The 20,095-nt window shown below is 39.7% G+C and overlaps 1 protein-coding gene across 1 annotated transcript in view; it reads left to right on the top strand.

Moving 5' to 3' along the window:
• The window catches only part of LOC126412412 (nuclear exosome regulator NRDE2), a 160,695-nt gene that overhangs the window by 127,807 nt on the left and 12,793 nt on the right, over positions 1–20,095 (top strand). The window contains exons 12-13 of the mRNA XM_050081997.1: positions 756–980; positions 15,688–15,853. Coding sequence (XP_049937954.1) covers positions 756–980; positions 15,688–15,853 — 391 coding nt within the window. The remainder of the gene's footprint in view (positions 1–755; positions 981–15,687; positions 15,854–20,095) is intronic.

The following is a 20,095-nucleotide window of genomic DNA, read 5'->3' as shown; positions in this document are numbered from 1 at the left end:
TATCACACATGAACAATCACTGTCAGGGGTTAGTGTACAACATGTGATAGTTAATTCATATTCTCTAAGAATACTTACCAGGACAAGTTTCGAACTTTGTTTAACACTATTCATTTAGCAGATTTCAGTAACTGTATTTTATACTCAAAAGTGTATGGAACATGGTAATAGAATTATAAATATTGGAAGTCATATACAATGCTGCAAATGCAGTTTGTAAAATAAAGGGAAATTTGTGATCTGATTAAATATTGAAATATTTATGTGCAAAAAACATACAAATATGGAAAATAGTGAATATAATTATCTTGCTGTTTTAATTTACATACACAAGAGTTGTACACATTTGCAAGCTGTGGATGAGTACACATTGCACTTGCAGTTTAGCTTGCCAGTCTTGAAATGCATTGTTTGTATTGCACTCTTTATTATTTTCTTATTTCTCTTTGAAACTACTCATCAATCAGATTCAGAGGAATATACTCAGAAATAAATAAAAACATCAGTTGGAACATTGTCCAGGTTTTTGAACTTATCTTCCATGAAATTAGATCTGTAGAACACAGAATGTGCCTTTTGTAAATATCAGACTCTCATTTACAAAGACAAAATGTGGTGATATTATGTTACTTCTGTTTTGTTATGTAGGACACTTGTATATATTACTGAACAAGGTTGTGATTTAATAAAGAAATTGAAGCATGTTACACATAAACCATTTCTCAACGTAGGCTTTCAGACGCAATATTTTTCAGAATTACAGAAACTGCTTCCAAGTTCGTCCATATTGGTGCTGAGTTGCTGAATGATTCTCCATCTGGGGATACAGACGGGAGTGAAATATTGTTGCCTGATGCTGCTGTAGACTGGGTAACGTGCCATGCTTGGATGGTATACCTCACAGAGTCACCATTGGCAGCAACCGCTCTCTTTGAAAAACTGATTCCAAAATTTGAAGGCTCCGGAGACCTTGTAACAAAGTGAGTAGCAGAAACTCAATACTCTGAAGAACATATACATGAGTGATTAAAAAATTAACAGATCTAGAGCTCTCATGATTGTAAAATTCCACAAGTTGGTTTAGTGTATTGCTTAATTTCAGCGTTAGTGAACTACTAGAAGGTGATTAGCGTTGGATTGGCTCAGTATAAGTTATAAGATGGCTGCAAACACATAATTATGATGAGATGTAGAAGTACACAATGCAGAAAAATTTATGATTCTAAGTGGTACCTGAGGAACACAAATTTGTCCTCCTCTTGTTGAGGGATAAGGTCACAGAAACAGGTATGAGTTTCGCATAAGCAGAAGACAGAAATTATCAGCAACAAGCATGTACACCAATACTGATAATCTGTGCTATTTCGACTGATTTGCCGAGGGTAATCATCACATTCAACTTTGCGGTACGTCAAGTACATAAAACTGCAGCCAGTCACTTTTTTGAGTAGTTATATATTATTCAATGAACTGGTTTTCAAATCTTTTCAGGTTCATCTTCAGATGGTTTTTTGAAAGTTACGTGTCTGTTTCTAGCATAATGCTGGGTGTTGGGTTATGTCAATATGGGCAGCTTTTTTCTGTTAGTGTCCATCTGTCTGCTTCCATTTTGCTGGCCAGTTGGTACATCACTTCACACACTTTTCCACAATCTGTATGCATTTACACTGTGATAACGAAACTTTGCCAGTATCCTGGCAGTTTCCTGTCAGACGGCGTTCAAGAACAATGCAATGACTCACTCCCCACCCTCCATATTCCTGCCCGTCAGACCAGTAAGCAGTAGCGGATCCATTCTTAAAACTTTTAAACCACACCTCATATATCGGAAAGACAGATTAGAGGCCATAGGAGGGGGAATATTCATTGCAGCTGCCAAAAATATTGTCTCCATTGAGGTTGAAGTTGAATGAGACAGTGAAGTTCTGTGGTCGCCTATAACAGGTCTAGGTGAGTTTACTTGTTGAATTTTTTACTGGCCACCCAATCTCCTGTCACAGTTCTAGAGTCATTCAAAGAAAGTCTGATGTCAGTAGCACATAAGTACCCAGATCATGCAATACGAATTGGAGGCAACTTTAACCTACCAAGTATTCATTGGGATGTTTATGGAGTCATTGTGGGGATGCAGATAGACAGTTGTGCGAAGTACTTTTGAACATGTTTCCTGAAAACTGTCTTGAGCAGCTTGCTCAACAGCCCCCATGCAATGGAAATATCTTAAGACATGTAGCTGCAAATAGGCCAAATCTTATCAACAGTGTCAGTATAGAAACAGGGATTAACGATCATGATGTCATAATAGTAACTATGGTTACTAAAGTTAATAAATCAGGCGAGAAGGCTAAGAGAGTGTTTCTGCCAGATAGAGCAGATAAGCTGTTGTTAACATTTCACTTAGTTCTAGTAAGGTGGACATAGAGGGGTTATGGGCAAAGTTTAAGCAGATTGTAAATCACGGTGTGGAGAGTTATGTGCGTAGTGAGTGGATAAAGGATGAAAAAGACCCACCATGGTTTAATAATGAAATTCGGAAGTTGCTGAGGAAGCAGAGGCTATTGCACTCACAGTTCAAAAGAGGACGTATAAATGAAGACAAGCAAAGGTTTGTGTCTGTGAAAAGATTGATGCGCGAAGCATACAACAACCACCACCATGATACCTTAGCCAAAGATCTGTGAGAAAACCTGATAAAATTCTGGTCTGAGGCTTCCACTCAGTCCCTTGTTAACCAGGCTGGTGTGGCAGTTGGAGGTAGCAAAACGAAAACGGAATTTTTAAATTTCACATTCAAGACATCATTTACACAGGAGAATGTCCAGTACTGTCATTTGACCATCGAACAGACTTCTGTATGGATGACAGTAATAAGCATCGCTGATGTAGAGAAACAACTCAAAGATTTGAAAGCAAACAACTCATCTGATATGGATGGAATCCCAGTTTGTTTCTACAAAGGGTACTCTATGGCATTGTCCTCTTACCTAGCTAACATTTATCACCCAGCACAAAGTGCCTTGCAACCTGAAAAAAGTGCAGGCACCTCCTGTATATAAGAAGGGTAAAAGACCGAACCCGCAACATTATAGACAATATCCATAACTTCGGTTTGCTGCAGAATCCTTGAACATATTCTCAGTCTGGATATAATAAATTTTCTTCAGAATGAGAAGCTTATGTCCAAAAAATACCATGGTTTTTGAAAGCATCACATGTGTGAAACTCTGCTTGTCCTGTACTCACATGATATAATGTGAACTATGTATGAAGGCCAACAGGCAGGTCCCATATTTCTAGATTCCCAGAAAGCATTTGATACAGTGCCTCATTGCAGGCTGTTAACGAAGGTACAGGCATATGGAATAAGTTCACAGATGTGTGAGTAGCTCGAAGATTTCTTAAGTAATTGAGCCAAGTATGTTGTTCTCAATGGCGACTGTTCGTAAGAGACAAGGGCATCGTCAGGAGTGCCCCAGGCAAATGTGATAGGACCGCTGTTGTTCTCTTTATATAAATGATTGGCAGATGCAGTGGTCAGCAGTCTGTGGTTGGTTGTTGAAGATGCCATGGTGTATGGTGAGGTGTCAAAGTTTAGTGACTGTAGGAAGATACAGGATGACCTAGACAAAATTTCCAGTTGGTGTGATGAATGGCAGCTAGGTCTGAATGTGGGAAATGTAAGTTAATGCACATGAGTAGGTAAAACAAACCTGTAGTGTCAGAATACAGCATTAGTAGTGTACTGCTTGACACAGTCACATCGTTTAAATATGTGAACATAACACTGCAAAGTGGTATGATATGAAACGAGTATGTGAGGACTGTCATAGGGAAAGCGAATGGTTGACTTAGGAAGTTTATTGAGAGAATTTTAGGAAAGTGTGGTTCATCTGTAAAGGAGACTGAATATAGGATACTGGTGCAATCAGTAACCAGTTCTTGCACCAGGTAGAACTGAAGGAGAACATTGAAGCAGTTCAGAGGTGGGCTGCTAGATTTGTTACCGGTAGATTCGAACAACACTAAGTATGGGAATACTCCAGAAACCCAAACGGGAATCCCTGGATGGAAGGTCACCACCATACAGTGTGCTAAGGACCATGAAGATAACATATGAGAAATTAGGGCTCATATGGAGGTATATAGACAGTTGTTTTTCCTTCACTCTATTTTCGAGTGGAACGGGAAAGGAAATGTCTAGTAGTGGCACAGGGTACCATTCACCACACACTATATGGTGGCTTGTGGAGTATACGTAGATGTAGATTCACACAAGCACAACACACAGACACATGACCACTTTCTCTGGCCACTGAGGCTGGAATATGTGTAACTACACCTAATGGGAGATTAGTCTGGGATGGGTGGTGGGGGGTAAGGAGGAGGCATGGAGTGTTGAAGCAGAGGGATCTATTTACATACTCTGAAAGCCACTATGCAATGTGTGGTGGATGGTATCCTGTATCACTACTAGTCATTTCCTTTTCTGTTCCAGTCACAATAGTGCAAGGTAAAAATGACTGTCTATGTACTTCCATCTGAGCCCTAATTTCTAATGTTACATTCATGATTCTTACACAAAATGTATGTTTGTGGCAGTGGGATTGTTTTACAATCATCTTTGAATATCGGTTCTCTAAATTTTCTCTCAATAGTGGTCTTAAAAAAGTTGCCTTCCCTCCAGAGATTCCCATTTGAGTTCCCATAGCAACTCCAGAACACTTGCGTGTTGCTCGAATCTATTGGTAACAAACACAGCAGCCCACCTCTGAATTGTTTCAACGTTTTCCTGTAATCTGACTTGGTGCAGTTCCCAAACTTGCAAGCAGTACTCATTAGTAGGTTGCATTAGAGTCCTAGATGTGGTTTCCTTTAAAGATGAAGCACACTTTCCCAAAACTCCCCCAATAAACTAAAGTCAGCCATTCGCCTTCTGTACCACAATCCTCATAAGCTTGTTCCATTTCATATCTCTTTGCAAGATTATGCCCAGATATTTAAATGACATGACAGGACGCTACTAATACTGTATTCGAACATTACAAGTCTGTTTTTCCTGCTCGTATGCATTAACATACATTTTTCTGCATTTAGAGCTAGCTACCATTCATCACACCAACTACAATTTTTGTCTAAGTCTTCTTGTATCCTCCTACAGTCACTCAGCTTCAACACCTTATTGTAAACCACAGCATCACCAGCAAAGAATCCAGATTGCTGCTAATCATGTCTGTCAGATCAGTTACGTATGTAGAGAGTAATAGCAGTCCCATTACTCATTCCTGGGACACTCCTGATGATATACTTGTCTCTGTAGGACACTTACTGTTGAGGACAATATACTAAATTTTATTGCGTAAGAGGTCTATGAGCACTCATGTATCTGGGGACTTATTCCATAGCTTGTACCACTATTAATGGTCTTCAGTGGGGCACCATGTGAAATGCTTTCCAGAAATCTAGAAATATGAAATCTGATCTTGCCCTTATTCGCAGTATTTCATGTGAGAAAAGGGCAAGCTGAGTTTCGCACAAGTGGTGCTTCCTATAACTGTTGCTGATTTGGGGACAGAATCTTTTGGGTCTCAAGGAATTTTATTATATTTGAACTCAGAATATGTTCAAGAATTCCACAGCAAACTGTTGTTAAGGATATTGGTCCATGATATTCTTTTACCCTTTTTATATATAGGAGTCACCTACACTTTCTTCCAGTCACTTGGAACTTTGCACTGGGTGAGAGATTCATGATAAATGTAAACTAAGCAAGGGGCCAATGCTGTAGAGTACTCTTCATAAATCAAATTGGGATTCTTTTTGGACCTGGTACTCTTTGTAAAACTAAATTGGAATTTCTTTTGAACTTGATGACTTGCTCGTTTTCAGCTCTTTCAATTGTTTCTCTGTGCTAGGGATGCGTGTTACTACATCGTCCATATAAGAGTCTGTGTGATGGTCAAATGAAGATATGCTTGTATGATTCTGCTGTATGAATAATTTCTTAAACATGAAATTTAAAACTTTTGTTTTCCTTTTGTTATATCCTACTGCCGCACTTGTTTTCCTTTTGTTATATCCTACTGCCGCACTGGATTGGTCAAGAATGACTGGCTGAAGTGATTTTACGTAGGACCAGTATTTTCTCGGGCATATCTAAAGTATGATGGTGGTAGTTGTATGCTTTGCACATTGATCTTTTCAAAGTTCCATGAATCTCTACTAACTTTTGCACATTCTGTTTGAACTGAGAGTGCAACAGCAGGGTATGGGTGAGGCAAGGTGTAGTGCTGCTTGTTGAGCATGCAGGGGCATGGTGAAGACAGGATGTGGCTGTCATGTGCTGTGAGGAGTTTTGAGAGCGGGTGGGAAAGGAGAGAGGGAAAGGAGAGAAGAAGAGGAGGAGAAAAGGCTATTGGGTTCATTGGTGGAGTAGAAGGTTCTGTAGTGCTGGAGTGGTAGCAGGGAAGGGGATAGGTAGTGAAGGACAGGGATTGGCAAATGTTGAGGCCAGAGGGGTTATGGGAACATAGGAGATTGTGCAGGGAGAGTTCCCACCTGCACAATTCAGAAAAAATGGTGTTGGTAGCAAGGATCCATATGGCACATGCTGTGAAGCAGTTATTGAAGTGAAGCACATTGTGCTGGGCAGCATGTTCAGCAACTGGGTAGTCCAGCAATCTGTTGGACACAGTTTGTCAGAGGCATTCATGTGGACAGACAGCTTGTCAGTTTTCATGGATGACTTTACCTACCTATCCCCTTCGCTGCTCCCACTCCAGTACTACACACCCTTCTATTGCACCAATACACTCACTAGTCTCTTTCCCGTTGTATACTTCTCTCCTTTTCCCTCCCCCCTCCCTCAAAATTCCCAATTGCGCCTAGCAGCCCTGTCCTGTCCCACCGCACCCCTGCAAGCACCTGCCTGCATCACTACCTTCCCCCACCACTACCCTCCTATCCCTCCACTTCCCCACCCCAGGCTTCTCTTTACACCCACAACCCACTGATTGCTCCTCCCACCATGTGCAGTTGCTGTACACAGTTCAACTTCAGTGGCCAGAAAGAGTGGTTGTGTGTGCAAGTTGTACTTGTGTGAATGATGTGTGTGTTTACTACTTTAGAAGAATGTATTTTGGGTGAAAGCTTAAATGTATAGCAGTCTTTTTGTTGTGCCTGTCTGTGACTCAGCATCTCCTCCATAGCGTGAATAGCCATCTACTCTTTCCCTAATACTGTCATTATTCTATACTGGATTTTCCTTTGTTCAAAATTGATTGTTTTATTTTATCGATTAGAAATGGTTGATGAAAACCTGCAACTGCAGAAACAATGATTTTGTTTCTTATAGAAAATATTTGCTATTGGCACTCACAATTTTCTTTTACTTATTTCCTGCATGGCATGTTTCAGGGAAAATTTATATTGTCTGGTGTATGGTTGTGTGTTGGTTTAAGGATCACGTAAGAACACTGTATACGTTGAGGAGACTTAGAGACACTGGAAGGTTTCAGACTGATTATGTCATGACAAGCAAAGATTTTGAAACCAGATTTTAAATTGTAAGACATTTCCAGGGGCATATGTGAACTCAGGACATAATTTATTGGTTATGAACTGCAGATTAAAACTGAAGAAATTGTAAAAATGTTTCAGATTAAGGAGGGTTATAGATGGAGCATTAGGCAGTTCTGGACTGAAATGGGGGAAAGGAATATGATAGAACACAAAAGGGGTGAGAAAAATAATTTTATTTTATGGCCAGTTTTGGTGTTAATATTTAGCAATTTCAGCATTAATTTTTCAAATTTTGGTATTGTTATTTTGCATAGTTGGTGCTATTTTTGTCATTTTAAATGCTAACTTTGCCAATTTCAAGGTTATTTTTGCCTTTATTAGTGCTTTTTTTTTACCAATGTTGTCATTATTTTTTGAGAAGTTTGGTAATACTTTTTGACATTTCTGGTGCCATTTTTTGTCAGTTTTGGTACTGTTATTGGCTAGTTTTGATGTTATCTTTTGCCAGTCATTGTATTAGTTTCTGATTGCTTATTTTTTAAGTACCACATATCTCTCTCTCTCTCTCTCTCTCTCTCTCTCTCTCTCTCTCTCTCTCTCTCTCTCGATCCCATTTTTTAAAATTGATCTCATATAATTAAATATTTTCCTTGAGACATAAGAGTCTCACCGTTATTTACGATAATGACAAAAGCTAGAGAAATGAATGAAAATTTGTGCCACGACCATGACTTGAACCCGCATTTGATGATTTCAGAAAGGGGAAATAGGCTGAATGCATGAATTGAAGTTTGTATTAGGGAGGGCACTGGGCTAGGGTAGCCCATGCAGCTGTGTTACTAATGCTGCTATGATGTTATAACGGCTAACAATCTGCCTGCTAAGCAGGAGACCTGGGTTCAAGTCCTGGCCATGGCACAAATTTTAATAAAAAAGAAATCTAATTGATTAAAGTAACGACAGCTCGGGAACCACACACCATTGAAAAGTTTTTCAAAAGAAAGCATTGTCATAACTTGAAAGTTCTCTTCTGAAACATGCTGCCAGTTTGTCAACATTTCATTATTGGAACCTATGCATAGCCTCTGACTGACGGTGCGGGATGACACACTGTTACAGGGAGCCCATACTTGCTCTTGGATGGCAGGAAGAGGAGTGAAGGAGTTACAATTTGCTTGGTGCAAAATGCAGCAATTCTTCTACAGTGAAAATGCGTGCCCTCTCATTCCAATAATGGTCATTTCAAAAGTCCTGCACACTGCATATGCATGACCATTATGGTGGCATGATCAAGTTGAAATTCATTTCGGTTGTGAGGGAGACTTTAGGTGTATGGCCTTGCATGTGTTTTCTGGTTCGCGTGGCTGTGTCATGAGTGACTCAGTTTTAAAATGGAAGCTTAAACTGAGTCATATTGGATTACATGTAGTGACCAGAATTCCTACATCAAAATTGAATCCCTGCATAGAAAGAACCCAAAAGAAATTCACAGTGAATTGAGAGAGGTGTGTGGGAATAGAGAACTGAATCGGAGCACAGTATCCTGGTGGAGGAGTGAAGGAGTTACAATTTGCTTGGTGCAAAATGCAGCAATTCTTCTACAGTGAAAATGCGTGCCCTCTCATTCCAATAACGGTCATTTCAAAAGTCCTGCACACTGCATATGCATGACCATTATGGTGGCATGATAAAGTTGAAATTCATGTCGGTTGTGAGGGAGACTTTAGGTGTATGGCCTTGCATGTGTTTTCTGGTTCGCGTGGCTGTGTCATGAGTGACTCAGTTTTAAAATGGAAGCTTAAACTGAGTCATATTGGATTACATGTAGTGACCAGAATTCCTACATCAAAATTGAATCCCTGCATAGAAAGAACCCAAAAGAAATTCACAGTGAATTGAGAGAGGTGTGTGGGAATAGAGAACTGAATCGGAGCACAGTATCCTGGTGGTCTGCTCATTTCCATGAAAGTTGGGTAAGCACTCAGGACAACCCAAGAAATGGGAGGCCATCAACTGCAACAGCCTAAATGTCTCAGGTTATTATTAATTACTTTTGAGAGATGATTGATGAAAAACATAGGAGAAAATTCCATATGAGGTCAGAATGTCTGACAATCCAGTTTACAGAATCATAACTGAAAAGTTAAAGATGAGAGAAGCTGCTACCAGGTTGGGTTTCACATAATCTAAGTGAAGAGCAGAAAGCAGGCGCAAAAGAATTGCTCCAAAGCTATAAAACAGAAGTAGAACAGTTTCTGAAAAGGAATGTTGCCCTTGGTCAAACCTGGATATGAGATTTTGAGCTAGAACTGGTGTTTGAGTTATTACAATGGAGAAGCTCTGACCTTCCACGCCTGAAAAAATTCTGCTGCCACCAATTAAAGGTGAAACTCATGATGATCTTTACAGACAACATGAATGGAGTCATAACTGTAAATAGAGTGTCACAGGGGACATCTGTAACAGGCACGCACGACAAGCTGTTCCTGGAAAATGTTTTGCACTACATCTGATTCCTTCATTCTGTAAGATAATACAAGGCAGCATATTGCCCTACTGATGAGAGAAACACCCTACAAAAATGGATGGGAAATACTTCCCCACACAATGTACAGTCCTAATATGAGCCCACCAGACTTTGATGTGTTTCCCAAATTGAAGGAACAACTCTGTGGTAAATGGTTTGGTATGATTGATGAAGCTCCCAGTGAGGTGGCCTGAATAATCAGAAAGCTCAACAATGAAGGTGACCCATTCCAGAATACAGAAGTTGCCAAAATGTTGGGAAGCTGTCATAAGCAAGAATGGAGATTATACTGAAGGCTTGTATCAGAAGTGTACAATTGTTGGTGCTGCAGGGACTCTGCACTATACTCTGTTTACACATTGAAGCTGCTAGCAATGCCAAGAGTTAATAAAGCCATTTACACTGATGACACCACCCATCATACAAGAAAAAGATTGCTACATGCAATCACCAGCTGCAAGAAACCTGGACAAATCTTGAAGACGGGCAGCCCAGTGGCAAGTCAGATTTAATGCAGCTCACAAAATGCTAAAAGCCAGCACTATGACTCATATGGCTATTTGGGGAACAGATTCAATGGACTCCAATGGCCAGATACCTTGGAGTCATGCTGTACTATCAGTTATTTGTGAGCACTGACCTGATTTATGTGCTGTTAATCATACAAAGTTGTAAAACTGGACATAGTCCAACCAATAGAACTTTGTGGCTAATAAATGTGTTGGAAAGGGAAATCAAAGCTCTGGTATAGTGTATATTACAGGGCAAAGACCACCCAGTACTTAATAAGATTTTCAGCTTCAGGATGACAGACTGATGTGCTACTGAAGAGGCTGTGACATCATGTTTCATGAACTTACAACCCCGATAAAATTCTGTTCACTATTTCTATACTCATAGTCAAAACTATATTGTGGCCATGTTTTTTTGATTTGGAGAAAGCCTACACCTGCTGGAGAACTGGTACCCTTTGTACTCTTTATATGTGGGGATTCCATGGCTGCCTGCCCTGTTTCCTTGAGTAGTTTTTAAAAGAACAAGTTTTCAAGGTATGTGTGGGGTCTGCCTCGTCGGGTACCTTTATTCAGGAAAGCGGTGTGCCTCAGGGTTCCGTCATCCTCTTTGCTATCGTCATTAACCCTACAATGACCTGTCTCCTGCTGGGCACCTCCAGCTCCCTTTGTGTTGGCAATTTTGCCATATATTGCAGTTCTCCATGGACTTGTCTCGATAAACGGTGTCTTCAGCGATGTCTCGATCATCTTTGCTCATGGAGCATCGACGGGGGCTTTCGTTTTAATTCTGAAGGTGGCAGGGGTAAACGACAGGGAACGAAAGGCTATTTACAATTTGTACAGAAACCAGATGGCAGTTATAAGAGTCGAGGGACATGAAAGGGAAGCCGTGGTTGGGAAGGGAGTGAGACAGGGTTGTAGCCTCTCCCTGATGTTATTCAATCTGTATATTGAGCAAGCAGTAAAGGAAACAAAAGAAAAATTCGGAGTAGGTATTAAAATCCATGGAGAAGAAATAAAACTTTAAGGTTCGCCAATGACATTGTAATTCTGTCAGAGACAGCAAAGGACTTGGAAGAGCAGTTGAACGGAATGGATAGTGTCTTGAAAGGAGGATATAAGATGAACACCAACAAAAGCAAAACGAGGATAATGGAATGTAGTCGAATTAAGTCGGGTGATGCTGAGGGAATTAGATTAGGAAATGAGACACTTAAAGTAGTAAAGGAGTTTTGCTATTTGGGGAGCAAAATAACTGATGATGGTCGAAGTAGAGAGGATATAAAATGTAGACTGGCAATGGCAAGGAAAGCGTTTCTGAAGAAGAGAAATTTGTGAACATCGAGTATAGATTTAAGTGTCAGGAAGTCGTTTCTGAAAGTATTCGTATGGAGTGTAGCCATGTATGGAAGTGAGAGGTGGACGATAAATAGTTTGGACAAGAAGAGAATAGAAGCTTTTGAAATGTGGTGCTACAGAAGAATGCTGAAGATTAAATGGGTAGATCACATAACTAATGAGAAGGTATTCAATAGGATTGGGGAGAAGAGGAATTTGTGGCACAACTTGACAAGAAGAAGGGGTCGATTGGTAGGACATGTTCTGAGGCATCAAGGGATCGCCAATTTAGTATTGGAGGGCAGCGTGGAGGGTAAAAATCATAGAGGAAGACCAAGAGCTGAATACACTAAACAGATTCAGAAGGATGTAGGCTGCAGTATGTATTGGGAGATGAAGAAGCTTGCACAGGATAGAGTAGCATGGAGAGCTGCATCAAACCAGTCTCAGGACTGTAGACCACAACAACAACAACAACAACAACAACAACAGCTCTTCCATTCATTGAAACTATGGAATCCCTGGGGCTTCTGTTTGGTACAAAACTCTCTTGGTTCTCCTACATGTCGAACTTGGCAGCTAACTGTAAGGGGCCCCTCAGTGTCCTACATGTTGTCAATGGTACTTCCTGGGGTGCAGATCGAACCATTCTTCTCCATTTGTACCGGTCCTTTGTCCGTTCGAAACAACTTTGTGGACTAAGGGTGCTTTGTTTATGCATGTGCATATCCGTACCTTTTATGGTGTCTCAATATTATCCCCAGTCATGGCATCTGTTTGGCCACTGGCACCTTTTATATTAGCCCGGTTGAGAGTCTGAATGCAGAAGCTGCCGAACTACTGCTGTGACTTTCTCCTCAGCAGATATCCATCCCATTTGTCTGCAATGCATGGCCACCCATCCTATGCCTGCTTCCTCAGTGACTCCTTTGATCACCAGTACCGCTCGTGTCCATGTTCTCTGTTACCTCCCGGAGTTCGCTTTTGGCTCTTGCTCGAGCAGATTAATTTCATGCTTCCTGCAACTTCCCCAGTAGGCTGAACCCTTCACCACCTTGGCTTTGTGCCATGGCCTATGTTCACCTTAGCCTTCATTTGCTTCCTAAGGACACTACTCCAGCCTCACTTTATCACCTTCAGTTTCATGACCTTAGCATGGAACTTTGTCATAGTACCATCGTGTACACTGATGGCTCTCAGATTTATGGTGGTGTTGGGTGTGCCTTCGTCATTGGCGGCAATGTTTTTCAGTATCAGCTTCCAGCACACTGCTCATTATTTACAGCAGAGCTCTTTGCTCTGTATCAGGCCACGGAGTACATCTGGCGACACAGGCTTTTCAATTGTGTCATCTGCTCAGACTCTCTCTGCACCATTCTAAGCCTCTTGATGGAACCACTGTGATGGTTATGTGGGTTCCTGGTCATGTTGGTCTGACAAGAAATGAGGCTGCTGACACTGCTACCAAGGCTGCAGTCCTTGTACCTCAGCCCACTGGTTCTTATATTCCCTCTGATGATCTCTGTGTTGCTGTCTGTCAGGAGGTGGTGTCACTTTGGCATCGCCACTGGTCCTCCCTTCATGGGAATAAGCTCTGGGTTATTAAGCCCCTCCCAGCAACTTGGACGACCACCTCTCAGCCCTCCAATCATGAGGAGGTCATTCTAACTTGGTTGCATATTGGGCACTGTCTTCTTTGCCATTGCCATTTGTTAAGTGGTGCTCCCCCACCACTTTGTGCACATTTTGCCCAACTTTTAACTGTCCATTTCCTGATGGAATGCCCTTTTTTTAACTGTTTATGTTCCTGTTTGCATTTGCCGTCTGAGTTATTGGCTGTTTTAGTGAACGATGCACGAGCTGTCAACCGCATTTTACTTTTTATCCGCCATAGCAATACGGCAAAGGCCATTTAATTTTTAGTTCTGGACCTCCATTTCTCTATGGTGTATTTTAAAGACCATTCTCCACATCCCTGTTTTTAGCTGTCTCATCTTCCATTGATTGGGATTAATGTATAGTCATTTTTTACTCCTCCCTTTGTCTTCATGTTTCACAGTTTTGATATGGGCATCTATGACCCTATTTGTTTTTGCACCCTAAAATGAAACAACCAAACAATCCACTTCCCTTGCAGGCAACCTACCTGCCCCATATAAGAATGATCTCTACTAACCCCCACTCCTGTGTAGCCATTGTTTTCACCTTATACCTCTCCCATCTTCCCACTGAAAGCCTTACAGGTTTTCTTTTATGCAAGTCTGTCCAAAATCTAGATTTTTTTTTTTCTTCTTCTTTGAGAGTTGTGATCTGTTCTCATCATGTAATCGTATTTGATCTTTGATTTTCGAGCAACAAGTTGTAAACTTCATTTAGTATGGAACTTACTACAAGGTTCCTTGTCTCCTTTTAAATTTGTGTGTAATGGTTATGATAATCAGAAAACATTAACATTAGGCCAAGTCACTTTAAAATATATGCTCGACTCACCAGCACATGTCTACAGCTTGGCGATACTGAATAGAGTTCCAGCTGTCTAAGATCTACAAATTATAACTCCACATAGAAGTTTGAAATAAATTTTGTCACTATTTGAGACACGTGAGAAGCATATACTTAGAAACTGCCAAAAGGAGGATGTGTAAAATTTGGAACTTTTAAAAGTTCTTCAATCATTAGATATAGGAAGACATGAGAAAAGAAGTCACTTCAAATTCACAACTGAAAGAGACTGAGTGCTTGGCAGAACATTGAAGTAACAGGGAATTAATAGATGGAATTCAATGTCCTGCTTATGGAAATTTGCACAATCAAGTTTGTATAAACTGAAGATAATCTCTTCTTTTGGAGTTAATGTCCTTTATAATTTTCTACCTTATTTACCTCCTCACCCCATCAACATCCGCCTCCCCACACCTCCCTGTCTTCATTTGTACCACCTGTGTAATTAACTTTTCATGTCTCTTTTATTGAATGTTGTCTATGAATCTCATATCAGTCCTTCATACTCATATCTGTGGCTTGTGAGAGCTGCCCCCTGTAGTAGTTTGTTAATATTTGTCCTGTCTCTGTATTCGTATGTTTCCTTTAAACCAGGGTGCTGTGGATGATTTCCTTGTTGGATTCCACAATCATTCCAGTTCCCTGCTTCTAATGATTGAATGCATCTCTAGTTATGAAAAGCTAATATTTTTGTTCACACGCATTTATTTGTTTGTTATACATGATAGTGGAAACTCCCAACTTCACTTGGCGTGCACTCACGTCGTTTTCCACAGTCTCCTCTTCCTGTCTTTTGTGTACCTCTTCCAACACATTTTTTCTCATCATCATCCCCGTGCACTGCATGAACCCGTCAGTGCTGGCCCCTGTGTCATATTTGTATCCCAGGCAATTGCTGCCTCTCTCTCCCTCCCTACCATTCCTGGTCTCCTTCCTTCCCTCTGCCACTTCTCCCATCACAACCCCTCACCTCCATGTTAAATGATTCTGTATTTTAGACAACTTAATATGATTTCCCAAGAAAAGTGAACTGGACACAGCATTGAGTGTGTTTATTTATTCCACAAAAGCTGGATATTATCATCTTTCATAAATTATGTTTCATTGCGTAAATCTCACTGTTTCTATTTACTGCAGATGTGATGGTTTCCATTGTGTGAAATAGTGTGTAGCACATGGCTCCCATTCCACCACCCACTCACCAACCCCCCCTCTCCACCCCCCCAAAGTATTAGAATCCCTGAGTTATTCATAAGTGAGAAATATATTAGCTTTGTGTCTTTACAGGGAGAGATGTCGTGCAGAGGCTCTCTGGGAGAGCTATATCTGTATGCTACAGTGGCATTGCAGAAACACAACTTTTACTTTTTCTGTACTTCAAGATGCTATTATTAGAGCCCTCGAGGTTTTCCCCAACAATTTGCATTTCTTGGCAAGTCTTGCTGAATTGCAGGTAAGTAAAATGATCAGTCTTAAGTGTTACATATATTCTTTATAATATGTACTCCTTCTGTAACACTTGTCTCCTGTTTTTTAAATGCACCTTCAGTTGTCAGACATTGGAGGCGGGGTGTTTACAGTGCATACATGTTCCACAGTAATTATTTCTGATCATGTCGCTGTACAAAACGTGTCTTGATAAGTAGTTCAAACACAGTGGTTAATTTATGAGTTACAAAGAATGATTCTGAATCGGGAACAGTTTATCTATTAGATCGAACGAAACAATTTATTTCACACTACAAACAATGCATGTCTGAAAATTTTCCAAATTCCATCCAAATGACAAATAACAGGGTGGCAGCTTGATGGAAAATTGAGAGTTGCTATGGAAACTGAATTTACTGGGAAAGTCAGGGGAATTCCTGGGAGTTCTGAAAGACTTGAGCTACTCATTGATAGAAATAAATGTTCTAAGAAATTTTGTTACATATCACTCTGAAATTCTGTTTCAGAAAGAATTGGTTGTGGAGTTTGTATAAAGAAAGATGGAGATGACCTTAAAATTGCATTAGGCATTAGTGTTTATTTTCTCAATTGCAATGCTAGCAGGCCTCAGTTAATATTTGTTATTGCTTGTTGGCTCTCAGGCTCCAGGACTGTTTCCCATTAAATGTTTGTTGGTGCGACAGAGTGTTACGTACAAGTGAGAATTTGTCTAGTGGCTGTGAATTCATTGTTCACATCAAAGCAAAGATCCATATTTGAACACACATTTTATAGATCCTTGATGAATATTCAGGCTTTTGTTCTTTTTTACCAATGTCAGTGCAATGTAGTACTTTGCTGATCGGATGATCCATTTGTTCCCTAATGTTAGATATAACATCTAACTCTCATCACACACATAGGCACAAATCAGATCTGTAACCACCCACCCACCCACCCACCCACCCACACACACACACACACACACACACACACACACACACACACACACACACACACAAATTACACAAATTATTGCATGCAGAAGCAGAATGGACAAATAGTTGAAAGTTATGAAAAAGATTAATGAACATGTCACACAAAGATCTGGTTTGATTGTCAAAAACCAATAATACCTATAGGCTATGAGTATGTTACCCGACAATTATAAAATAACTTTTTCTCTTTCTGTACCACCTATATTTGCATAATAATTGAAGTTAAATACAAGATTTGAAATTATGGTCTCAAAGTATCTTACTTACAGTGAAATTACTTTTCAAAATAAATATGTATTTTAACTTTATAGCTTAGAAAGTACTGGGCAAAGCTAGGTTTTATTGCTATTGTAACTTCAGGTTCAGAGAACATTATTATTCACTATGAAGAATGTGTTTATTGATAAAGATTATAACAATATTAAAAGATGTTGTTGATGGATCAAAAAGTATGGATGTCGTTCTTGGTGCATTAGATTAGCTGACTGTTGTGTCATCTTATGGTGGCTCCATTACTTGTCGAGCAAGGCAGTTAGCTGCTTATAGGGTCTTGGTTATTATTTAATCTCCAGAGTTGTTTAATGATATTGTTGTTGGATCTTTAAGACTTTACAGACACTGGCTTGACACTCCTCTGCAACCACGTCAGTTCTTCTGGCTTGCCTGCGGCTTTGTGTAGATATGTGGCTGGAAAGTTGGCTTGAACATTGAAGATTCAGCCTATCACTTTACTCTGGGTTATCTTGAAGTTTTTGTAGCTGCATCTTGGCCACATTTCCCCATATTGCAGAGGCATGGTCCATGACAGGGTAGACAAATAGCCTGTAGATCTTAAGGCCACTCTCAATGGATAATGCTGGGATGACATCGATGAATGGGTAGAAAGCCCAAGGCATTGTGAAGTTTTCTTTCTTCTTTCATTGATGTGATGCTGCCACATCATTTTGCCATCCAATAACAGGATCTGACTTTCATCTTCAGAGCAGAGGACACAACTTGTACAATGAGAGGTGTACAATCGCTGGTGCCACAGGGGTCAGTGCTGGACTCTGCACTGTGCTCTGTTTACACAGTGGAGCTGCCAGCTATGCCAAGCGCGAATAAAGCCATATACACTGATGACACCACCCATTATACAAGAAGCAGCAGACTGTTACATGCAACCAACAGCTGCAAAGAACCTGTACAAGTCTTGAAGTCAGTGCAGCCCATTGGAAATCCATATTTAATGGAACTCACAAAATTCCAAAAGCCAGTACTACAACTCATCTGGCTATTTGGGGAATAGGTTCAATGGACTCCAATGGCCAGATACCTTGGAGTTATACTGGACTATTGGTTATTTGTGAGTACTGACCTGATTTATGTGCTGTTAATCATGTAAAGTTGAAAAACAGGACATTGGCCAACCAATAGAACTTTGTGGCTAGTAGATGTGTGGGAAAGTGAAATCAAAGTAATGGTGTAATGTACATTACTGGGCAAACACTGTCCAGTACTCAGTAAGATTTTCACCTTCAGGATGCCAAAGTGAGTGCTACTGAAGAGACTATGACAATCATGTTTTGTGAGCTTGCAACCCCAATAAAATTCTGTTCACTATTTCTGTACTCTTAATCAAAACGATGGAAAATCCAGGATGGAATGTAACAATATTATGAAAAGGAAAGTTGGTACTCACCATATGGTGCCACTCCCATCATGCATTGGTGCTGCTGCTCACAGTGTGGTTTCAGTGCCTGAGACTGCAGTCGTGTGTGAGTTGCATTTGCATGTGTGTATATGTGTCCTCTATTGCTGCTGAAGGCCTTAATGGCCGAAAGCTTTAATTGTGAGACTCTTTTTGTTGTGCCTATCTGTGACTCAGCATCTCTGCTATATGGTGAGTAGCAAAATCTTTTTCATAATATTGCCAAATTGAAATAATTTCTTTCTCCAGTCCCTAGCAGCTGAATCTCTTACCTTAATTGCTTCACTGGAAACTCAAATCCTTGTCTTCCATCTTATTTGTAAAATGAACTGGAGTAACTGACGTGGCTATTTTACAGTTGCAGTATTTAAATATCATACTCCTTCGATGATGAACCTTTGTACATCTGCATGCCATTTTTTCAAAATAAATCTTTAATATTATTTTTTTCTCTTGCTTATTTTGTGCATGTTTAGACATATGATAGTACATAAATATTTGGTCTTTACTGATTAATGAAAATATACTAAATATTCCCATATTAATTATCATTATTTACAATGGGAAGTAGACTGTTTATACAGAAAGTATAAAATAAACATTTTTAGTTTATCTAACTGGAAGGAAAATTAATGTGATTTATGCTGTTACAAAGTTGATGCCAAATAATCTATATTAGGGGCTTACTGTGTGACTAGCTGAATGGAAGCTGAGCTTGAGTCATCCGACAAAGTCTTTAATGTTATTCATTTCAGAAAATGACTTGCAGGCATAATGTGGATGAAAATATTATCAAGATAACAAATGCCATCTTCTTTACACATCTGTATGTTTCTGGAATTGAATTCCATGTTTCCACAATTTTCATGTCAGCATTTTTGCTCATATTTTCTGGCAAATCTCGCTACTTTATATATTTTCAATTCTTTTCTTATTTCAATAAATTTTTGAGTAGACATTGAGCTAGACTCGAAATCTATCAGCTACATTTCAGTTTCTTCAATTTCCAACCTATCAAATTTAGACGAGTTCAGTTATTGAATGGAGTTACACCTGGATAAATAATAAATATTTGTTTCTGACAACTCTGAACTGAGAAAATCTCGATGAAAATTCTATGATTGAAGAATGTATTACTGAAGAAAATTCCTCAGTGACTCTTTCGTCCTCTGGCTTTTCGTGTAAAGTGAAATTGCTGGTAATTTTTTTCAAATTTGGATGTACTTGCAGTTTTTGGAAAGAATATTGTTTTTAAATATATGCAGATTAGCCTCAAAAGTGCAAATAAGGTCTATCATAACAACAACTGCTTTGTTTATGCCTTGAATCTTTATGTTCAACTTATTGCAATACTAGCACAGGTAGGAAAAAAATATCAATTTCGTAAGTGATGTAACCTTCATTAACTGAATATTGCACAATTTTTCTACATTTTTTAAAAAACAGCCTGATTTCTTCCAAGCAATGTACAAATCTTTGAACCATGTTGCCAGCAAACATTGTTATACATCAGTAAGCCGTTGTACAAGAAGTTCTAACAAGGCTTCAAACTTACTTTTATTAGAAGCTTGCAGCAATA

This window comes from Schistocerca serialis, chromosome 7 (genome assembly GCF_023864345.2).
Source record: "Schistocerca serialis cubense isolate TAMUIC-IGC-003099 chromosome 7, iqSchSeri2.2, whole genome shotgun sequence".
In the NCBI taxonomy this organism is placed as follows: domain Eukaryota; kingdom Metazoa; phylum Arthropoda; class Insecta; order Orthoptera; family Acrididae; genus Schistocerca; species Schistocerca serialis.
Note: the sequence above shows the minus strand (reverse complement) of the source record. Positions and strands in the feature narration are given on the sequence as shown.